At 39.1% G+C, this 20,049-nt stretch overlaps 1 protein-coding gene across 1 annotated transcript; it reads left to right on the top strand.

The window, feature by feature from the left end:
• The first annotated feature begins 13,030 nt into the window (after positions 1–13,030).
• Positions 13,031–19,594, top strand: LOC127637174 (potassium voltage-gated channel subfamily A member 1-like). Its single transcript, XM_052118103.1, has 2 exons — positions 13,031–13,224; positions 14,235–19,594. The coding sequence occupies exon 2, from the start codon at positions 14,423–14,425 to the stop codon at positions 15,899–15,901; it is 1,479 nt and encodes a 492-aa protein (XP_051974063.1). The 5' UTR covers positions 13,031–13,224; positions 14,235–14,422; the 3' UTR covers positions 15,902–19,594.
• The last annotated feature ends 455 nt before the right edge of the window (positions 19,595–20,049 follow it).

The following is a 20,049-nucleotide window of genomic DNA, read 5'->3' as shown; positions in this document are numbered from 1 at the left end:
GTCTCTGCCTTGGTTTAAATAGACCTTTTGTCAGCAGTTTGTCACGCAAATTCAACTCGGATTTGGTGTCAATAGGCAAAAACACATTGAAAGTTCTGAGGCCACCAGGAATCGCCTGTAAGTGCAAACCAGAATCATGATTTCTTTAGAAAGAATTGCACACAGGTTTTACACACAAATATGCATATACTGTACATGTGTTTAGCGAATGAGACCCAATGTGTATTAAAAATGTTCCGGGTTCAATATAAGTTAAGCTCAATCGAAAGCATTTGTAGTGCAATTTAGATTTTTTCTTAAAAAAATTCACAATTTAGGTTACAGTGAGGCATTACAATGGAAGTCAATGTAGGACAATTTTTGTTTCTTAAAAACTCACTTTTTCAAAACCATAAGGCAAAAAAGATATGTGTATACACAAACCTTGTCTGTGTATAGTTATAGCCAATTTTACAACTTTGTTACCATGACAATGTAATGTCAACAAACCCTAAAACGTCTATAAAAATGACAATTGAAATAACTTTACAGCTCAAATAATAAATGAGTTTTAATAGAAGAATTAGTGCTTTTATAAAATTATTTGCTTCTTCACATTTCTGTTTAAACCCTCTAAAAATTGACCCCATTCACTTCCATTGTACATGTCTCACTGTTACACAGATTTTTGCCTTTTATAAAGGTAGAACGAGTCAAAATAATTTTTGTGCTAATCAATATTATGCCAAAAATGCTGTTGATTGAGCTTAACTTGTATTGAATCCAGAACATTCCTTTAACCGTTTTGTCTAAATGCCATTGAAAATAAACCAGTGATTAAATTATTACATTCTCACATCAATTGAAATGATTGCACTCAGCTTCACAATCTCTGGAATGGAAACTAATTTGAATATGTTCTTGTAAATGAGATGGGGGGGGGGGGGTATGTGTGTGTTTAATGCAAAATGGTGCAGTGCAGTAAATCTGGCCAATGTGCTGTTCATGCACATATGACTGCACATCACCAATGAATATAACACACACACACACACACACACACACACACACACACAGACACATATCTCTCAGTTCAACTCCATTTCCATTGGTTGTGGAGTGACACAAAGCTAATAATAGCACCCAATGGTCGGACTCAACAGCCCCTGAGGCTTCAGCACTTTCTTGAAGGGCACCGTGCAAGTCTCGCTCTCATCTTCATGCTATTGCTCATATAAATAGAGTACAAGTGTTATATAACAGCCTGGTGCATTCATGAATGAGTGGAGGTGGGGGCTGCATTCATACTGTAAGACTACTGCACTTCTCCTCAGCTGTTGTTCTAGCTCTCACATCTTATTCATGTGTGGAGATGTTTGGAAATGTGCGATCTGGATCCATAATCGCAATTCCTTAAGAGTGCTCTTGTAAATGTGATTGCTCTTCTGAAACTATTATACAGAATGCAAGTACAGAGCAAGGTGAAATGCAGTTAGCATTTATAAGGAGGTTCAAACAGAAATACAATATTGTATACAGTACTGTACACACACACACATATATATATATATATATATATACACTATATTAATATTATAATTATACATACAATATCATAAAAGAATAATAGATGAATCAAATGTGCAAAATGGTAAGAGTGATATTTTATAATTGATATAATTTACACTGAGGGGAAGGATCAATATGTAATGAACGCAAAATGAGCTCTGCTGCAGCTCCTTTAAATGAAATGAAGTGAACATAGCGGAGGCTGTCAGAACAATGTGTAATACACTAGCTATTGTTGCTAGGCAAAAAGCAGGTAATCGACATCAGAAGGTTCAGCACATAAGATACATACACGGAGGAATTATATTCATATTACTGTCTCTGCATCAGCAACGACTGTGAATGGAGAATTCCTCATTCTGCCAACCGCGGAGAGCAGGAATAATTGTGACGCCTTTTTGTTTTTTGCCCGTTTATTCAGACAATGTTTTGTCTAAAGCTTGATGTCAGTCATTAACTGTGACAATTTATAACTTAATCAAGTCAGATACAATTAAATTAAGGCCACGTTTTCATTTGAAATGCATTAATTTCGCTATGATTCGGCCTTCTGCAAAAACTGGACAAAAGCAATTGGATCTTCGCATTGTAGTGTGGAGAGGGAAAACTGATATATTCAAAGACGATGATGTCACGTGACGAAGTCATGTGATCCATTTAACCCAAAACAATCAAGATGGCGGCCCATGTTGTAGCTGTGTTTTTGTGCCAGCTTTTCACTCTGATAGCATTGTTAAATATAAATGTTACACATTGCATTCCTTCAAAGGCGGCTGGAAGTTACTAGGAACTGCTGTCTGATGACGAAACACAAGGATGATTGCATTTTAGATCGTACTTGCAAATGACGCAGGGCCACACTTTTTACGTTTTCGTTTTTTTCTCTCTCTCATGTACATTACGGGAATATAAGCGTTTTCACACATTTCAGTGTGGATGACCAACTTTTGGAAATCTTTTGGCAATTTGGACAGAATGTTTCGAAAAGAAAAACGTTTCGGGTTACATGTGTAACCCTTGTTCCCTGAAAAAAGCTTAGATGCTGCACTGCTAAGCGCTATGGGGAACAATCCTAGTTTTGACCGAGCTGAATAATGTGTGTAACACGTCAATGAACATTGACCGGAATTTATAGCCTCGGCTGATGTAATCATGAGATGCACCTGAGGCCAGGCTATAAATGGATGCGTCACCAGGTGTCGTCAGATCCTCTTTTTTCAGAGCGATTCTGTGGCTGTGTGTTTCACAAACCCTGTCAAAACTTTCTTTCCTCTGTTAGGAGTTAGAATTTGTTAGGCAGTGTGCAGTGAACCTTTTCTCTTTCTCTTCTGTTTAGAAAATATTATATATATATATATATATATATATATATATATATATATATAAAAAAAGAGAGAGAATGACTGAAAGCTGCAAATGATGCGTCTTACCCTGTTCTCGCTCTATAGCGTTTTGAAGAGCAGTCCTGGGACGTCCCAGTGCGGCAAAGAAGCGCAGCATCTCGTTCCGCTTTTTTCAGGGAACAAGGGTTACACATGTAACCCGAGACGTTCCCTTTACAAAAAGCTTCACTATGATGCTGCGCTGCTAAGCGCTATGGGGAACACAATACCCACATGTGGCATGGGGGGCGTGGTCGTGTGTCGGTCTGCGGGAGAGAGAGAGAGCGGTAAGGCTTGTCACCTGGTTTGTAATTACCTCTAACACCTGTGTCTTATTATAGTGATACGGAGAGAGACATTTAAGGAACGCCAAGATATCTATATATATATATATGTGAGCACTCTTGGGACACACTCTCTCCTCTGTCATGCTTTCTGGACACTCTCTCTCTCGCTCTCGACACTTGGCGTTCCTTAAATGTCTCTCTCCGTATCACTATAATGTGATAATGACACAGGTGTTAGAGGTAATTACAAACCAGGTGACAAGCCTTACCGCTCTCTCTCTCTCCCGCAGACCGACACAGGACCACGCCCCCCATGCCACACCACAACGCTGCACTGGGGTCTTTCCGGACCCCTACGGTTGTGCAGTGTACTCACAAAAATCTCATGCCTCAGACCAGGAAGGGAGCACTGTCAGACCCTGCCTTTTTTGACACTGCAAGGAAATTGACCCTTGTGTTCATCTGTTTTTTATTATAAGTAGTATAAAAGGAAATATTAAGAGTGGAGACATAAAACGTCTAGGTTACTGTTGTAACCTCCGTTCCCTGATGGAGGGAACGAGACGTTGTGTCGAAGAAGCGACACTAGGGGTCTCTCTTGAGAGCTTTGCGCATCTCTGAACTTGAGAAAAGGCCAATGAGAAATTGGCAGACAGAATTTGCATGTCCCGCCCCCGGACATACGGTTATAAAGGGAGGGAAATGCATCTGTTCATTCAGGATTTTGCCTGAGGAGCCGACAATGAGGTTCGGCCATAACAGTGGCTCGGTTCAGCAACGTGGCCGGGAGGACACAACGTCTCGTTCCCTCCATCAAGGAAAGGAGGATACAGCAGTAACCTAGACGTTCCCCGTCTGTCGCTCACTTCAACGTTGTGTTGAAGAAGTGACACTAGGGGTCCAATTTTAATCACGCCATGCGCTGGACCGTGTACGTGCGATGCTGACACAGGTGCGGGCAGGCAGTTGCGTGCTCTCTATGTTTCTCGCATAGAGTTAAAGTGGCTGGGGCCATCTTAACGCTATCACACGCATCGGGGAAGGCATTCTTTCCCAATTCCTATTCTTTCAGGGGGGAAAGACCCTGCGGAGACCACACCTGCCCAGGCTGGGGGAGGTAAAGAGTGGTGGAATACATCACATGGGATTCTAAGCTGCATGTGGAGAATGGCGCGGTGGTAAATCCTACCTCATTAAGAGGGAGCAGTTACTACAAACACAGCGACCGGGGGACAGTAAGGGTGCACTACTGTGTACTGTGTCTCTTACTGTGTCTATTGTCCTGTTCATTGTTAGTAATTTATTGTACCGTCCCGTACTTTTTGCACACGTTTGCACGTGTACTTTATATAGGTATGCTATTTAGTCTATGTAGTCTCATGTGGTTTTGGGTTTGTCCTATATTGTTTTATGTTGCACCATGGTCCTGGAGGAACGTCGTCTCATTTCGCTGTGTACTGTACTAAATGTATTAGGTTGAAACGACAATAAAAACCACTTGACTTGACTTGAGCCTAACTCCATGCTGAGAAAAGAGATGCTCTGAACCGGGGCGAGCAGTTGACCTGAAGCCCTAAGCGGAATAACTCTCGGGAGTAGGCCAGGATGAGCCAGTCATTGAGGTAGTTGAGTATGTGAATGCCTGCTTCCCGAAGCGGGGCAAGGTTTGCCTCTGCAACCTTCGTAAAGACGCGAGGGGACAGGGACATGCCGAAGGGGAGGACCTTGTACTGATATGCCTGGCCGTCGAATGCAAACTGTAGAAAGGGTTGATGTCGAGGCAAGATTGAGACGTGGAAGTACACGTCCTTCAGGTCTACTGCTGCAAACCAATCTAGATGCCCGTTCGCAAGTTAAGATGTGTCTTTGTGTGAGCATTAGGGTGGCAGACCAGTCGAGTCTTCCACGTCAGATGCCGGAACACTCTCCGATGCAGCGGCGAGATCATCATCCAGCTCAGGGGGCTCAAGAGGATAGGCAGACTGGCCGTGAGGTGTGCCGCTGTCACCAAGAGCCCGGGCAGAAGTCAACAAGCATGTTGGGGGGCGGGTGGTTCCTGGGGATGTACCCGGCAAAACCGAGCCCAATGCCATCCCCAAATCGCCTCCATTGCCAGCCGGGTCGTACTCAATCCCGTTGGAAGAAGGAGCGACGCGGGGAGCGGCTGTAGTGACGTTCCTTTTTAGGAAGGAAAGCCGCGACCGCAACGTTAACATGGTAAGGTTCTCGCAGTGAGAACAAGAACCATCCACAAACGCTGCCTCAGTGTGATCTTGGGTCACGAGTCAGCACCTGTGGCCGTCAGGAGCGGAGAGCACTCGACTGCATCCAAGAACTACACAGGGGCAGAAGGGCATCTTTATAATGACGCGTCCTAAAAAGGACGTTGAACGTCGCTGTGTATTGCTCTTTTAGAGAATTAAACTCTTTTACAAAAATTATCTTTTAGAGAGCACTGTCCAAGCGCCCAGGGGCAAAGCTGCACTGCCGTGCAGAGAAGGAGAAAGCCGCTCATATGCACCGTAGATCCTAAAGCATACGCTCTGAGAGATGAGATGAACAGTCTTGTGAATCGCAGCTTGCCAGTCGGCTCCAAAGAAAATTTCTGAATGAACAGATGCATTTCCCTCCCTTTATACCTGTATGTCCGGGGGCGGGACAAGCAAATTCTGTCTGCCAATTTCTCATTGGCCTTTTCTCAAGTTCAGAGATGCACAAGGCTCTCAAGAGAGACCCCTAGTGTCACTTCTTCAACACAACGTCAAAGTGAGGGACAGATGGGGAACAGGATGGGTAGTCTTTAGTCTCCACACCACTGCAGCAAAACAATTGGTGAACTTTGTCATAAATAATCCAACCAGACTATTGTGATGCAAATGACCATGCTGTGTGTGTGGCAGGTGCTATTTTCACCTGGTGCAAATGACAGCAAAGGTACTTGGAAAAAACATTTAATTTTGCATTTGGCTGAGCCATCAAAAAGCAGGAATTATTTGTTTCTATGGCAATGTTGTTGCTTTGTTGTTGATGACAGCAAGATATTTAATCACAACATTAATTAATTCATTTAAATCTGTATTTTGTAAAAAATTAAAAAGAACACAACATCACCATGCAGCTGGGTGCAACTACAGTAACGCCTTCCAAACGGTCAAAAATCTAGGGGTAACCATCGATAACAAGCTAAATTTCACAGATCACATCTTAAAGACAGCACGATCATGTAGATTTACACTCTACAATATCAGGAAGATAAGACCCTTCCTCTCTGTACATGCCACACAACTGCTCGTTCAGTCACTTGTCATAACTAGACTGGACTACTGTAACGCTCTCATTAAAGGCCTTCCTGCATGTGCTATTAGTCCTCTGAAAATTATTCAGAATGCAGCAGCACGTCTGGTCTTTAATGAACCTAAGAGAGAACATGTTACACCACTCTTTGTCTCTCTCCACTGGCTGCCGGATGATGCACGTATCAAATTCAAGGCTCTGATGCTGGCATACAAAAAAGTCACTGGGTCTGCTCCAACATACCTAAAATAATTTCTGCAGAAATACACTCCCGCCAGAAGCCTGCGGTTGGCTAAGGAACGTTGCCTTGTTGTACCAACACAAAGAAGCACCAAAACACTTTCCGGGACTTTCAGCTGTCGGTGGAATGACCATCCCAACTCCATCTGTGAAGCTGACTCACTTTCTGTCTTCAAAAAAATGACTTAAAAATTGGCTAAACACACATCTTTTCCATGAGCACTTAACCAGTCACTTAAATAATTATAATAATAATAAATTCTTGTTGCACTCTAATCTGTCTTGTATACTAATACTCTGGTGCTAGTGAAATTTTGTAATATGGCACTTTTCGTGCATACGGTCTCCTTAAGATGAGTCGCTTATGATGTATCATTCCTCTTTTGTAAGTTGCTTTGGATAAAAGTGTCTGCCAAATGAATAAATGTAAATGTTATTCTACAATGTCACAGACTACATATTCTAGTGGAAGAATGACACTTAATTAATTGGCTTAATAAATTTATGTTTTCATTCAAATTGTGTCCTTAATATTTTATTTTTCCATAGTAACTGCTTTATTAAAGCAATAAGAATCTTAAGGTTGTGCTATATTGTAAATATATTTACTCCATTGCATGTTATGTCTAACAACACCCTTTCACCATGACTATATTAACAATATTGCATATTGTTTATCAGCAATTAAGCAGACAATCTTTGGCCATTTTAACATTAACGCCATTGGCCAATAAATGTGAAAAGTTTCACCAATTATCAAAAGTGTTATGACCCCCTTGTGTCAGTTCCAAAATCAACATTAAAAATCTAAAAATGTTGTGTATTTATTTTTTTAAAATTGTGTAAAATAAGTATTCATTTAATTTAATTCATTTGCTGTCATTATATTATATACTGTGTATATCTGCAATATGTCAGCCATCAGCCACCATGCTCTTTAGAGATTGGCATCCGCCATTAAAAAACCCTTATCGGATAATAGATCACTAGTTATTTACAGTGGCAAGAAAAAGTATGTGAACCCTTTGGAATTACCTGCTTTTGTGTACATTTGTCTTAACATCTGATTTGATCTTCATCTAAGTTACAATAATGAACAAACACAATACTATTACTAATAACACACAAATTATTGTTCTTGTACATATTTAATACATCATTCAAACATTCACTGTGTCGGGTGGAAAAAGTATGTGAACCCCTAGGCTGATGATGTCAACTAAATCTAATTAGAGTCAGGATTTGGCAAACCAGGGATTTAAATAATGAAATGAGAGGGGAGATGTGGGTTAGAGCTACTTTGACTTATAAAATGCCCTCAAAAAAGAGATCTCAGAAGACCTACTATTAAGAACTGTTGCTTTGCATAAAGGAAAGGAAGGGTTCTAATGTTATCTTGAAGAGTTTAGATATTCATCTATCTCAGATATTCAGGTACACAAACTGTTAATAAATGGAGATGAAGTACTATAGGTACTCTCACTAGAATTGGATGTCCAGTCAAAATGACTCAAAGGACGCACCACAGAATGCTCAATGAGGTAAAAAAGAACCCTAGAGTGACAGATAAAGACTTGAAGGAATCATTGGAACTGGTTAACATCTCTGTTCATGAGTCTACTGTACAGAAAACATTAAACGGGTATAGTGTTCATGAGTCTACTGTAGAGAAAACATTAAACGGGTATAGTGTTCATGAGTCCACTGTACAGAAAACATTAAAAGGGTATAGTGTTCATGAGTCCACTGCACAGAAAACATTAAACGGGTACAGTGTTCATGAGTCCACTGCACAGAAAACATTAAACGGGTACAGTGTTCATGAGTCCACTGCACAGAAAACATTAAACGGGTACAGTGTTCATGAGTCCACTGCACAGAAAACATTAAACGGGTATAGTGTTCATGAGACCACTGCACAGAAAACATTAAACGGGTATAGTGTTCGTGAGTCCACTGCACAGAAAACATTAAACGGGTATAGTGTTCGTGAGTCCACTGCACAGAAAACATTAAACGGGTATAGTGTTCGTGAGTCCACTGCACAGAAAACATTCAACGGGTATTGTGTTCGTGAGTCCACTGCACAGAAAACATTCAACGGGTATTGTGTTCGTGATTCCACTGCACAGAAAACATTCAACGGGTATTGTGTTCGTGATTCCACTGCACAGAAAACATTCAACGGGTACAGTGTTCGTGAGTCCACTGCACAGAAAACATTCAACGGGTACAGTGTTCGTGAGTCCACTGCACAGAAAACATTCAACGGGTACAGTGTTCGTGAGTCCACTGCACAGAAAACATTCAACGGGTACAGTGTTCGTGAGTCCACTGCACAGAAAACATTAAACGGGTACAGTGCTCATGAGTCCACTGCACAGAAAACATTAAACGGGTACAGTGCTCATGAGTCCACTGTACAGAAAACATTAAACGGTTACAGTGCTCATGAGTCCACTGCACAGAAAACATTAAACGGGTACTGTGCTCATGAGTCCACTGCACAGAAAACATTAAACGGGTACTGTGCTCATGAGTCCACTGCACAGAAAACATTAAACGGGTACAGTGCTCATGAGTCCACTGCACAGAAAACATTAAACGGGTACAGTGTTCATGAGTCCACTGCACAGAAAACATTAAACGGGTACAGTGTTCATGAGTCCACTGCACAGAAAACATTAAACGGGTACAGTGTTCATGAGTCCACTGCACAGAAAACATTAAACGGGTACAGTGTTCATGAGTCCACTGCACAGAAAACATTAAACGGGTACAGTGTTCATGAGTCCACTGCACAGAAAACATTAAACGGGTACAGTGTTCATGAGTCCACTGCACAGAAAACATTAAACGGGTACAGTGTTCATGAGTCCACTGCACAGAAAACATTAAACGGGTACAGTGTTCATGAGTCCACTGCACAGAAAACATTAAACGGGTACAGTGTTCATGAGTCCACTGCACAGAAAACATTAAACGGGTACAGTGTTCATGAGTCCACTGCACAGAAAACATTAAACGGGTACAGTGTTCATGAGTCCACTGCACAGAAAACATTAAACGGGTACAGTGTTCATGAGTCCACTGCACAGAAAACATTAAACGGGTACTGTGTTCATGAGTCCACTGCACAGAAAACATTAAACGGGTACTGTGTTCATGAGTCCACTGCACAGAAAACATTAAACGGGTACTGTGTTCATGAGTCCACTGCACAGAAAACATTAAACGGGTACAGTGTTCATGAGTCCACTGCACAGAAAACATTAAACGGGTACAGTGTTCATGAGTCCACTGCACAGAAAACATTAAACGGGTACAGTGTTCATGAGTCCACTGCACAGAAAACATTAAACGGGTACTGTGTTCATGAGTCCACTGCACAGAAAACATTAAACGGGTACTGTGTTCATGAGTCCACTGCACAGAAAACATTAAACGGGTACTGTGTTCATGAGTCCACTGCACAGAAAACATTAAACGGGTACTGTGTTCATGAGTCCACTGCACAGAAAACATTAAACGGGTACAGTGTTCATGAGTCCACTGCACAGAAAACATTAAACGGGTACAGTGTTCATGAGTCCACTGCACAGAAAACATTAAACGGGTACAGTGTTCATGAGTCCACTGCACAGAAAACATTAAACGGGTACTGTGTTCATGAGTCCACTGCACAGAAAACATTAAACGGGTACTGTGTTCATGAGTCCACTGCACAGAAAACATTAAACGGGTACTGTGTTCATGAGTCCACTGCACAGAAAACATTAAACGGGTACTGTGTTCATGAGTCCACTGCACAGAAAACATTAAACGGGTACTGTGTTCATGAGTCCACTGCACAGAAAACATTAAACGGGTACTGTGTTCATGATCCACTGCACAGAAAACATTAAACGGGTACTGTGTTCATGAGTCCACTGCACAGAAAACATTAAACGGGTACTGTGTTCATGAGTCCACTGCACAGAAAACATTAAACGGGTACAGTGTTCATGAGTCCACTGCACAGAAAACATTAAACGGGTACAGTGTTCATGAGTCCACTGCACAGAAAACATTAAACGGGTACTGTGTTCATGAGTCCACTGCACAGAAAACATTAAACGGGTACAGTGTTCATGAGTCCACTGCACAGAAAACATTAAGCGGGTACAGTGTTCATGAGTCCACTGCACAGAAAACATTAAACGGGTACAGTGTTCATGAGTCCACTGCACAGAAAACATTAAACGGGTACAGTGTTCATGAGTCCACTGCACAGAAAACATTAAACGGGTACAGTGTTCATGAGTCCACTGCACAGAAAACATTAAACGGGTACAGTGTTCATGAGTCCACTGCACAGAAAACATTAAACGGGTACAGTGTTCATGAGTCCACTGCACAGAAAACATTAAACGGGTACAGTGTTCATGAGTCCACTGCAAAGAAAACATTAAACGGGTACAGTGTTCATGAGTCCACTGCACAGAAAACATTAAACGGGTACAGTGTTCATGAGTCTACTGTACAGAAAAGACTAACTTGACACACCACAACGCTACTGGGAAAATGTTTTGTGGACTGATGAAAATAAGATTGAATGTTTGGGAAGAACACACTGTTCTATGTATGCCGTAAAAAGGGCACCGCATACCAACATGAAAACATAAATCCAGTGAATTACGGTGGAGGGAACATCATGATTTGGGGGGGAAAAGAAAACCCAAGTTTATCAAGATATCCTACAGGATTGTGCCAGGGTGGCTGTGTGCCAGCTGAAGCTCAGAGGCTGGGTGATGCAGCAGGACAATGACCTTAAACATCTTACGACCAGTTATTAAATCAGAAAAGAGTTCACTCGCTTTTCCCACAGCATTGTGAATGTTTAAATGGATGTGTTACCTAATGACATAAAGATTATAACTGCTTTTTTGTTGTTAGTTTAAGCACATTGTGTTTGTCTATACTTGTGACTTTGATGAAGATGTGATTACATGTTATGATCAATTAATGCAGTGAACCAGCTAGGGTTCACACTGTAGTTACATAGTTAAATGTAATGTTGATCATTTTCCCTGTAAGTATTTGCATGTCTTGACCCATTATAACATGGTGTGGTGGAGAGGTTTCTATTTTTTGTACACCAGTATCCTCTCCACCTTCTTCTCTCTCTTTTAGTAAATCCTGGTTGCCATGGAGAAGTGTGTTGATCTCTCTCATCCAGCTGTATGAAACTGCTACAGTGCAGTTACAGAAGCAAGAGCTGCATCATATTCACACAACTACCATCTTTACATTTAACAAGTCAGTGATGGTTTGACTTGACAATGCTGATCATAGGTGTTTTGTAAATATTTGATTACACATAAACAAAGTGATGATAAATGATTGGGGTTTATGTTTAAATTGAATTTAATATTTAATCTGGAGCCACAGATATTGTTTCGTTAAGGGCAGGACATGAATAGGCCTGAGATTTGACTGTAAGGACAATAGTTTATTGATAAAGAATGATTCTGCACATATAAGCAGTATGTTGGGTGTTCTGTGAACAATATCTTCCAGTGTTTTGAGTATTTACAGTACACCAAACATGAACCAGACTTGAATTTAAGATTTGCTGCCTGATTTGAACAATTTCAATGTAAAGATTAGCAAAAATTGCCAGTTACCAATAATCGTGTTCCTGTAACTCAAACGAAAGAGCACGTGCTACATGTAGCAATGACAATGTCATGTCTTTGATTCAGCAACACCCTGATCAAATCTGTACGTAGAATGCACACTGTAAGACGATTTGGATGAAAGTTGCTATATTGTCATTTTTATATATTTTCTTTTTTTTGAAAATTGAAAATGGTTCTATAAGATATTTTGTTGAAATTACTTTCAATGTTTACAAAAAAATACAAAATAATGTAAACTTACAAAATGTACATATTCTTACATACTAAATGTACCAATGCAAATAGTCAAGTTTAATGTGAATTTCTTCTAGTTATTTTTGCGCTATTCATTTGTAGTGTTCCCCCATCAGATGTGTGGAGAAGGACACTTGGCAAACATGCTCGAATCTGTCTGCATTGCGCATTACACTTCAACTCTCTCTCTCTCTCTCTCTCTCTCTCTCTCTCTCTCTCTCTCTCTCTCTCTCTCTCTCTCTCTCTCTCTCTCTCTCTCTCTCTCTCTCTCTCTCTCTCGCTCCCTCTCTCTCACTGTGCGTGTGTGTGTGCGCGCGTGTGTGTGTGTGTGTGTGTGTGTGTGTGTGTGTGTGTGTGTCTTCTACTCTGCAGTACGGGTTTGGGGAACTTACTTTACCTGCTAGATAGGATGAATATTGTGGATCTATTATATTCTTGCTGTTTGGATATTTGAGGACAGCACTAGCTCGCGTTGGGCTGTAATGTGAGAGCTATAGAAAAACACACGGGAGGTTTTGCGCAGAAATTGCCGCACCGTTCTCCACTCGTATTGCCCACGTAAGTAGCCTATAAGACAGTCATTTTATAACATCACTATCGGCATCATTTGTGTCCTTCTCGTGATTTGCGTTATATTGACAAATGAATAGGCAAATGTAATATCTCCTGAGAGCCATCATTTCGTTCTTTTTAACATCAGTATAGTGTTTGTTTTATAAGAAACATATTGCCCACGTTAGTATGAGACAGTCATTTTATAGCATCACTGTCGGCATCATTTGTGTCCTTCTCGTGATTTGCGTTAGAAATACACATGCTCATTCTGCCAAATTGTGTAATGTATATGCAGCTTTAATATCTTCAGAGATTCCGTGTTTAGTTATTTGTAACGTCATTGTGTTTGTTTAATAAGAAACAGACTAGTTTAATATAGGCTATGATAACAGGATATATACATAGTGTACAGAGTATGACCGTGAATGCCCCTACTCAAATGCATTTCATCCAATAGGATCTTATTTGATTTTTAGAACAATATTGGATATTCCACAATTTTATCTACGGTACTTCTGTACTGAGTTTTGGGCTAGAATGCATTACAATATTATTTATAGTACATTAGGATCTTCCAGGATTGGGTGTGGACTGAAAAAAAGTCTTGTTTTCCAGTAAAAATATATATAATCCTTAAAATGTTTACGCAAAACTGTGCAAGATTTTACTTGTTTTCAGATAAACTTGAATATTGAAGATGTCATAATTTTGTAATTTATTTAGCAGACACTTTTATCCAAAGCAACTTACAAATGATGGACATAAGCAATTTGTCATACAAAAGTCAACAATATCTGCTGTTTCGTACTACCATGTTTCAAGAGTAAAAATATGCATTGCTTATTTTCAGGTAAATGTATCTGTTTTTAGATCTTTAGATGTTTTGCTAGAAAACAAGACACAAATACTAATTAGAAACTTTTTTTTTTCCATTAAAAATGTCTTATATTTCGAAATATTTATTTGTCCATCATGGTATCAGATGTCTCTCATTACTCCCCTTCATTTTCTAGCCTACAAGGTGAGCACACGAAGCAGGTGTAGTGCTCCACTTAACATGGAGATGTTTGACGTTTGGTGGAACATGATGCTGGAAGACCCGTTGGGTCGTTGACTGTTTGAACAAGACAGGACTGTTGGATGTGCGCTCAAACCGATTGAACTTTCACTGCCATCCAGTTCTGCGAGTTGGAGCTCCAGGATGACTGTGGTGGTGGGTGGAGATAACATGGACGAAACCTCCTCGACCTTGCAGGGGCATCCACAGGATTCGCAGTATTCCCCCGAGTGCTGCGAGCGGGTGGTTATCAACATCTCAGGGCTTCGCTTCGAGACGCAACTCAAGACTCTCGCCCAGTTCCCAGACACTCTGCTGGGCAACCCCAAGAAAAGGATGCGCTACTTTGACCCTTTAAGGAACGAGTACTTCTTCGACAGAAACCGTCCAAGTTTTGATGCCATCCTTTACTATTATCAGTCGGGAGGAAGGTTAAGGAGACCTGTCAATGTTCCTTTGGATATGTTCTCGGAGGAAATTAAGTTTTATGAGCTTGGAGAAGAGGCTATGGAGAAATTTCGTGAGGACGAGGGCTTTATTCGTGAAGAAGAGCGCCCCCTGCCGGAGAATGAGTTTCAGAGACAGGTCTGGCTGCTGTTTGAGCATCCCGAGAGTTCGGGCCCTGCCAGAGGGATAGCAATAGTGTCTGTCATGGTTATTCTCATTTCCATTGTTATATTTTGTTTGGAGACTCTACCGGAGCTGAAAGAAGATCCGCAAGGACGGATCCAAATTATAGGCAACAGCACATTTTACTACAAACCAAATATTCTTACCGATCCATTCTTTATCGTGGAGACACTCTGCATCATCTGGTTTTCCTTCGAGTTGATTGTTCGTTTTTTTGCTTGCCCAAGTAAACCCGCTTTCTTTAAAAACATGATGAACACAATCGACTTGGTGTCTATTATTCCATATTTCATAACGCTTGGAACTGAGTTGGCAGAGGACAAAGGTGGAAAGGAGACAAAGGGTGGAGGGGAGCAGGCCACGTCTTTGGCCATCCTCAGGGTTATCCGCCTGGTCAGGGTGTTTAGGATATTCAAGCTCTCAAGACACTCCAAGGGGCTTCAGATCTTAGGTCAGACTCTGAAAGCCAGTATGAGAGAGCTTGGCCTCTTAATCTTCTTTCTTTTCATTGGCGTCATCTTATTTTCCAGTGCGGTGTATTTCGCTGAGGCAGAGGAGAAGGAGTCTTTCTTCACGAGTATTCCAGACGCCTTCTGGTGGGCGGTGGTTTCAATGACAACTGTAGGGTATGGAGACATGTACCCTGTTACCATTGGAGGCAAAATAGTTGGTTCTCTATGTGCCATTGCTGGAGTGCTGACGATCGCACTACCGGTGCCTGTGATTGTGTCCAACTTTAACTATTTCTATCACAGAGAAACTGAAGGTGAGGAACAGGCCCAACTCCTCACTGTGAGCAATCCAAACATCGCATCCGACTCCAACTCCAGTCGGCGCAGTTCCTCTGTTGTCAGCAAGTCAGAATACATGGAAATAGATGATAACCTTAATAATAGCATTGATAACTTTAGAGAGGCGAACCTGCGAACTGGGAACTGTACAGTTGCGAATCAGAACTGTGTAAACAAAGGGAAGCTTCTCACAGATGTATAGATCGATAGTTTAATTCTAGGGGATTCTACAGATTCTACAACTGTACATATTATAGTATATTAATAGTATAATACATTGATTGGGTTATTTCATTACATATGTTTTATCTCAAGATATGATTTCCTTTAAATTTGTCTAAAGAAGAATAGTATAAAACCTGCCTATGGACAGCAAATACTACATCATTGTCAGATGTGTAATTTCTGTGCCACTATTGGAACCAAATGGAATTGCAAACACACAAATAGTTTATTTATAGTTGTCACTGCATATTAAGTTGGGATATGAGTAAGAATTTAAAAAAGATATGCACTTCCCATTTAAAGACAGAATTACACAGATAGAAATGAACTACTTTAATGCTGCCTTTAATGCTCAAAATTAACCTACTTCCCTCTTCTGAAGTCGTAATTACAAGTATGTCTTGTTTGATTGTTTTGTTGATGGAAACATGGAAGATATTTCTTGGGGAAGTCTTATTTTGATAGTATAGATGTCAGTCAGCTTGCTGACGACAACGTAATTTTGGTCAAATACATGCTATTTTCTCTGTGTAAAAATGTACCATATGCATCAAATGAATACTGATATACGTAGTGGCATTTAGAACAAATGATAAAACCTATCATTAACGTTAGAAACCAAGCTCTTCTCTGCAATGTTGAAACATTATGTCTCTTCCCAACTCGGACTCTTCAAAAGTCCTAAATATGACTTGTGGGAGCATTGATGTGCAAATTCTGAAAAGGAAACTTATATTTACGATAATTCCAAAAGCTTTTGAAGGCAGCATATATAGGTTCACTGGAAGGCAGATGCTTCTACTGTTGACAGCTTGTTTGGGATGTTTTAATATTTTAGCAGTGCACCACATCCCGAAAGATTATAAGTTATTCAGTCATTCAGTGACTCATTTTACAAGTATTTTATCAGCATGTAGAATTATTACTTTTTACTAAACATGCAACATTTGTTACTTATTTTATTTATTGTTTGTTTGCTTATTTGTGTCTGCCAAAGGCTACTGATAACCATTTACAAACTGAATGTTCAACGAGTCTCAGTTCATTAATTATGCAGATCACGGCATGTTTTATGAAAATGTAAGGTCTGTTTGATATGGTACTGTATCCTGCTATAATTAATATGTTAAAAATAACAGTTTCCACAAATTGTCAAACTGACAGTACAACTCTCTACAACTGCCCATTAAAAGCTTTCAGAAATATATATTAAAACTACTGTTCCAGTGAGTATTATCAGTTAGATAGTATGACTTCATTAGGTAAAGCTTTTAAACATGTAAATATTTCATACTTATTCACTTTTCATATATATTTAATATCTATCTATCTATCTATCTATCTATCTATCTGTCTGTCTGTCTGTCTGTCTGTCTGTCTGTCTGTCTGTCTGTCTGTCTGTGTCAAACTAGAAAATAATTCATTACAATTTAATAGTGCCTTCAGCCCTCAAGCTCACATAGAGTGTGTCCATGTGCAAATGTTTCAATAAGAACTCTTACACTTAAGGGAATCATTTCCATATCTTAGCATGCACTGATGGTCCATGACAGTTCGAATACAATTCTAGAAGTACAAGGACAGTGTTTTAGGATATGGTCCTTGTACATACAGCTGAATGACATACTATACCCTCTGCATTAGTCATTGCTTTACAAAAAACATTGAAACATTTACTGTCGTGTTTTCTTGTTTTTCTGAGCATCTTTATGTATTCTTTTGTAATGTTTGTGTGTCAGTCATTGGTTTCTTTGGATCTACCTCAGTAGGATAAGGATAGTATGATTGTGATTTCAAAACTTTATATCTAATCAAATTCTCCTGTCCTATAGATTCTGCAATTGTGGAATGAAAGTATTAAGAATGGCTTCATAAAAAACCCTTAATTCAAACTATGCTGTACTATTGTTACATTTTAATTGTCATATCCATAAATCATAGGTGAGACCGGGGCTAGTTGTCATACTTTTTTACTCCAGAGAATATTTCTCATGGTGGGTTTATTTTTGAAAATCAATATCTGTAAAGGCACATACTGTTCCATAAAGTCTTCATTGCAAAAAAGATACTGAACATGTTCACTGTTATTACACAGGAATAAAGACATATATATATATATATATTCTACCTTCATTATGCACTGTAGTTGGAACTTTTCTCAATGTATACTAGTGTGTTTTTATTGTGTTTGCTTGTTTTATCCAACAACTATTGCAAAATTACGATACGGACAAAACACATTTGTGTAATTGGACTTTTACATTTCATTGCGACAACTAGCCCTGGTCTCTCCTAAATAATAAAAATAATAATAAGAAGAAGAAAAAAAGAGAAATCAAATTGATCAATTAGTAAGAGATTTTAAGAATTCACAACAGCAAAAACAATAGTCAACTTGGAATGATGCTATGTAAGCAAAACTGCTGCCAGTCCTCTATAATATGCACAGGTCTGTATCAGGAAGTGGAACTGCCAGTACTATCAGTGTCAGATCTAAAAATAATACCTTTAATTAGAGTGTAAATGCCGTCTTTCAAAACCGAAAGCACTTTAAACAAGGTTTATGTTTTTATAGGTTTTGTACAATAATGACAAAGTATTAGAGGTAAAACAAAGAATCTAAAAGACAATGTGTTGATTTGTCTATGTAAATGAACAATACAGCATCAATACAGCATGAATACAGCATTAAAACAGCATTAATACAGCATTAATACAGCATAAATACAGCACCAATACAGCATTAAAACAGCATTAATACAGCATTAATACAGCACCAATACAGCACTAAAACAGCATTAATACAGCATTAATACAGCACCAATACAGCATCAATACAGCATTAATACAGCATTAATACAGCATTAATACAGCACCAATACAGCATTAATACAGCACCAATACAGCAATTATAAGCATCTTATCCCTTTAATTCGTACTTTAGGGCATTTACTTTATTCACTTCCACACTGAACATCATAACAGTGGAGCTTTGTCTAAGACAGCCAGTAAAATTGCAGAATTAAAAAATATTGAATAAAAAAAAAATATTTGTTTTTAAATGACAATACATTCATACTGCAGGTCCATACCAGAGTTATATTTATTAAATGCTGACCTATTATGAAACATTGAAGAATAAAACACAACATAAAACAGTGGACATTTACATTTTTCATGTCATTTATGTAGTTTATAAAGATCAAATACTAATGCAATATCTGTTACTTCATATAGATAAAAGTACACAACAGAAACTACATCAGAGACAAATACAATAACATGTAATAAGAATCACTGCCAGGGTTATAAAACAAAGGGGTTATGGCAGTAACATGTGTTTTTAGAAAACTTCCTGCATAAATGTGTAGATTTGAACATTGTTAGGATATATTATTTGTTTTTTCTCTCTGTAAGACATGGAAGGTTTGTATAAATGAATTTCTGTATTATACTTTGTTAGGCCCTGGTTTTCATGTTGGGCTTGTCATATGAGTGTTATGCCATAAATGAGACTCAAGCACTTTGATATTATGCATGCAGTCAGCACTGGACTTATGTTGCTCTGTTGGATCATGCAAATGCTGGGAAAAGCTTTGTTTTCTTTGCTAATAAATCATTTAATTGTGATACTTGAGTTGTGTTTTGGGTGTTGCATACTTTCAGTTTGTGTTGACTATACAGCATATGGACTGATAAGGTGTATTCTATAACATGAGAGTTTGACCATTTTTAAATAACGCTGTACTAAATTAAATAAAACTCAAACTTCAGGATAAATGAGAAGCTTAAATGATTCACATTGATCAATACAATAATTTAAAAAACATTATACCTCATAAAAGGACTTATTATTTAATTTCAAAAGTTTTTTACAACTCACCTTTAGGAGCCATACAGCATAATAATACTAATATTAATAATGCATGTAAAACAATTATGCAAAACCCAAAATGTTCTTTTTAATGATTTTTTCAATGAGTTACTGATCATTGAAATGAAGAACAAACAATAAAGGGACACTAAACAGAACAAACAAGTAATTGCCATGAAAGCTAATTTTTTCATGTTATATATCTGTTTTTTCAAAATGTTTACATAATGTCTACAACATTTTTAAACCTG

Source organism: Xyrauchen texanus, chromosome 45 (genome assembly GCF_025860055.1).
Source record: "Xyrauchen texanus isolate HMW12.3.18 chromosome 45, RBS_HiC_50CHRs, whole genome shotgun sequence".
In the NCBI taxonomy this organism is placed as follows: Eukaryota; Metazoa; Chordata; class Actinopteri; order Cypriniformes; family Catostomidae; genus Xyrauchen; species Xyrauchen texanus.
This window is presented reverse-complemented; position numbering and strand designations above follow the sequence as displayed.

Excerpts from the sequence above, each read along its gene's own strand:
- LOC127637174 (XM_052118103.1), top strand. The coding sequence starts at position 14,423 with ATGACTGTGGTGGTGGGTGGAGATAACATGGACGAAACCTCCTCGACC.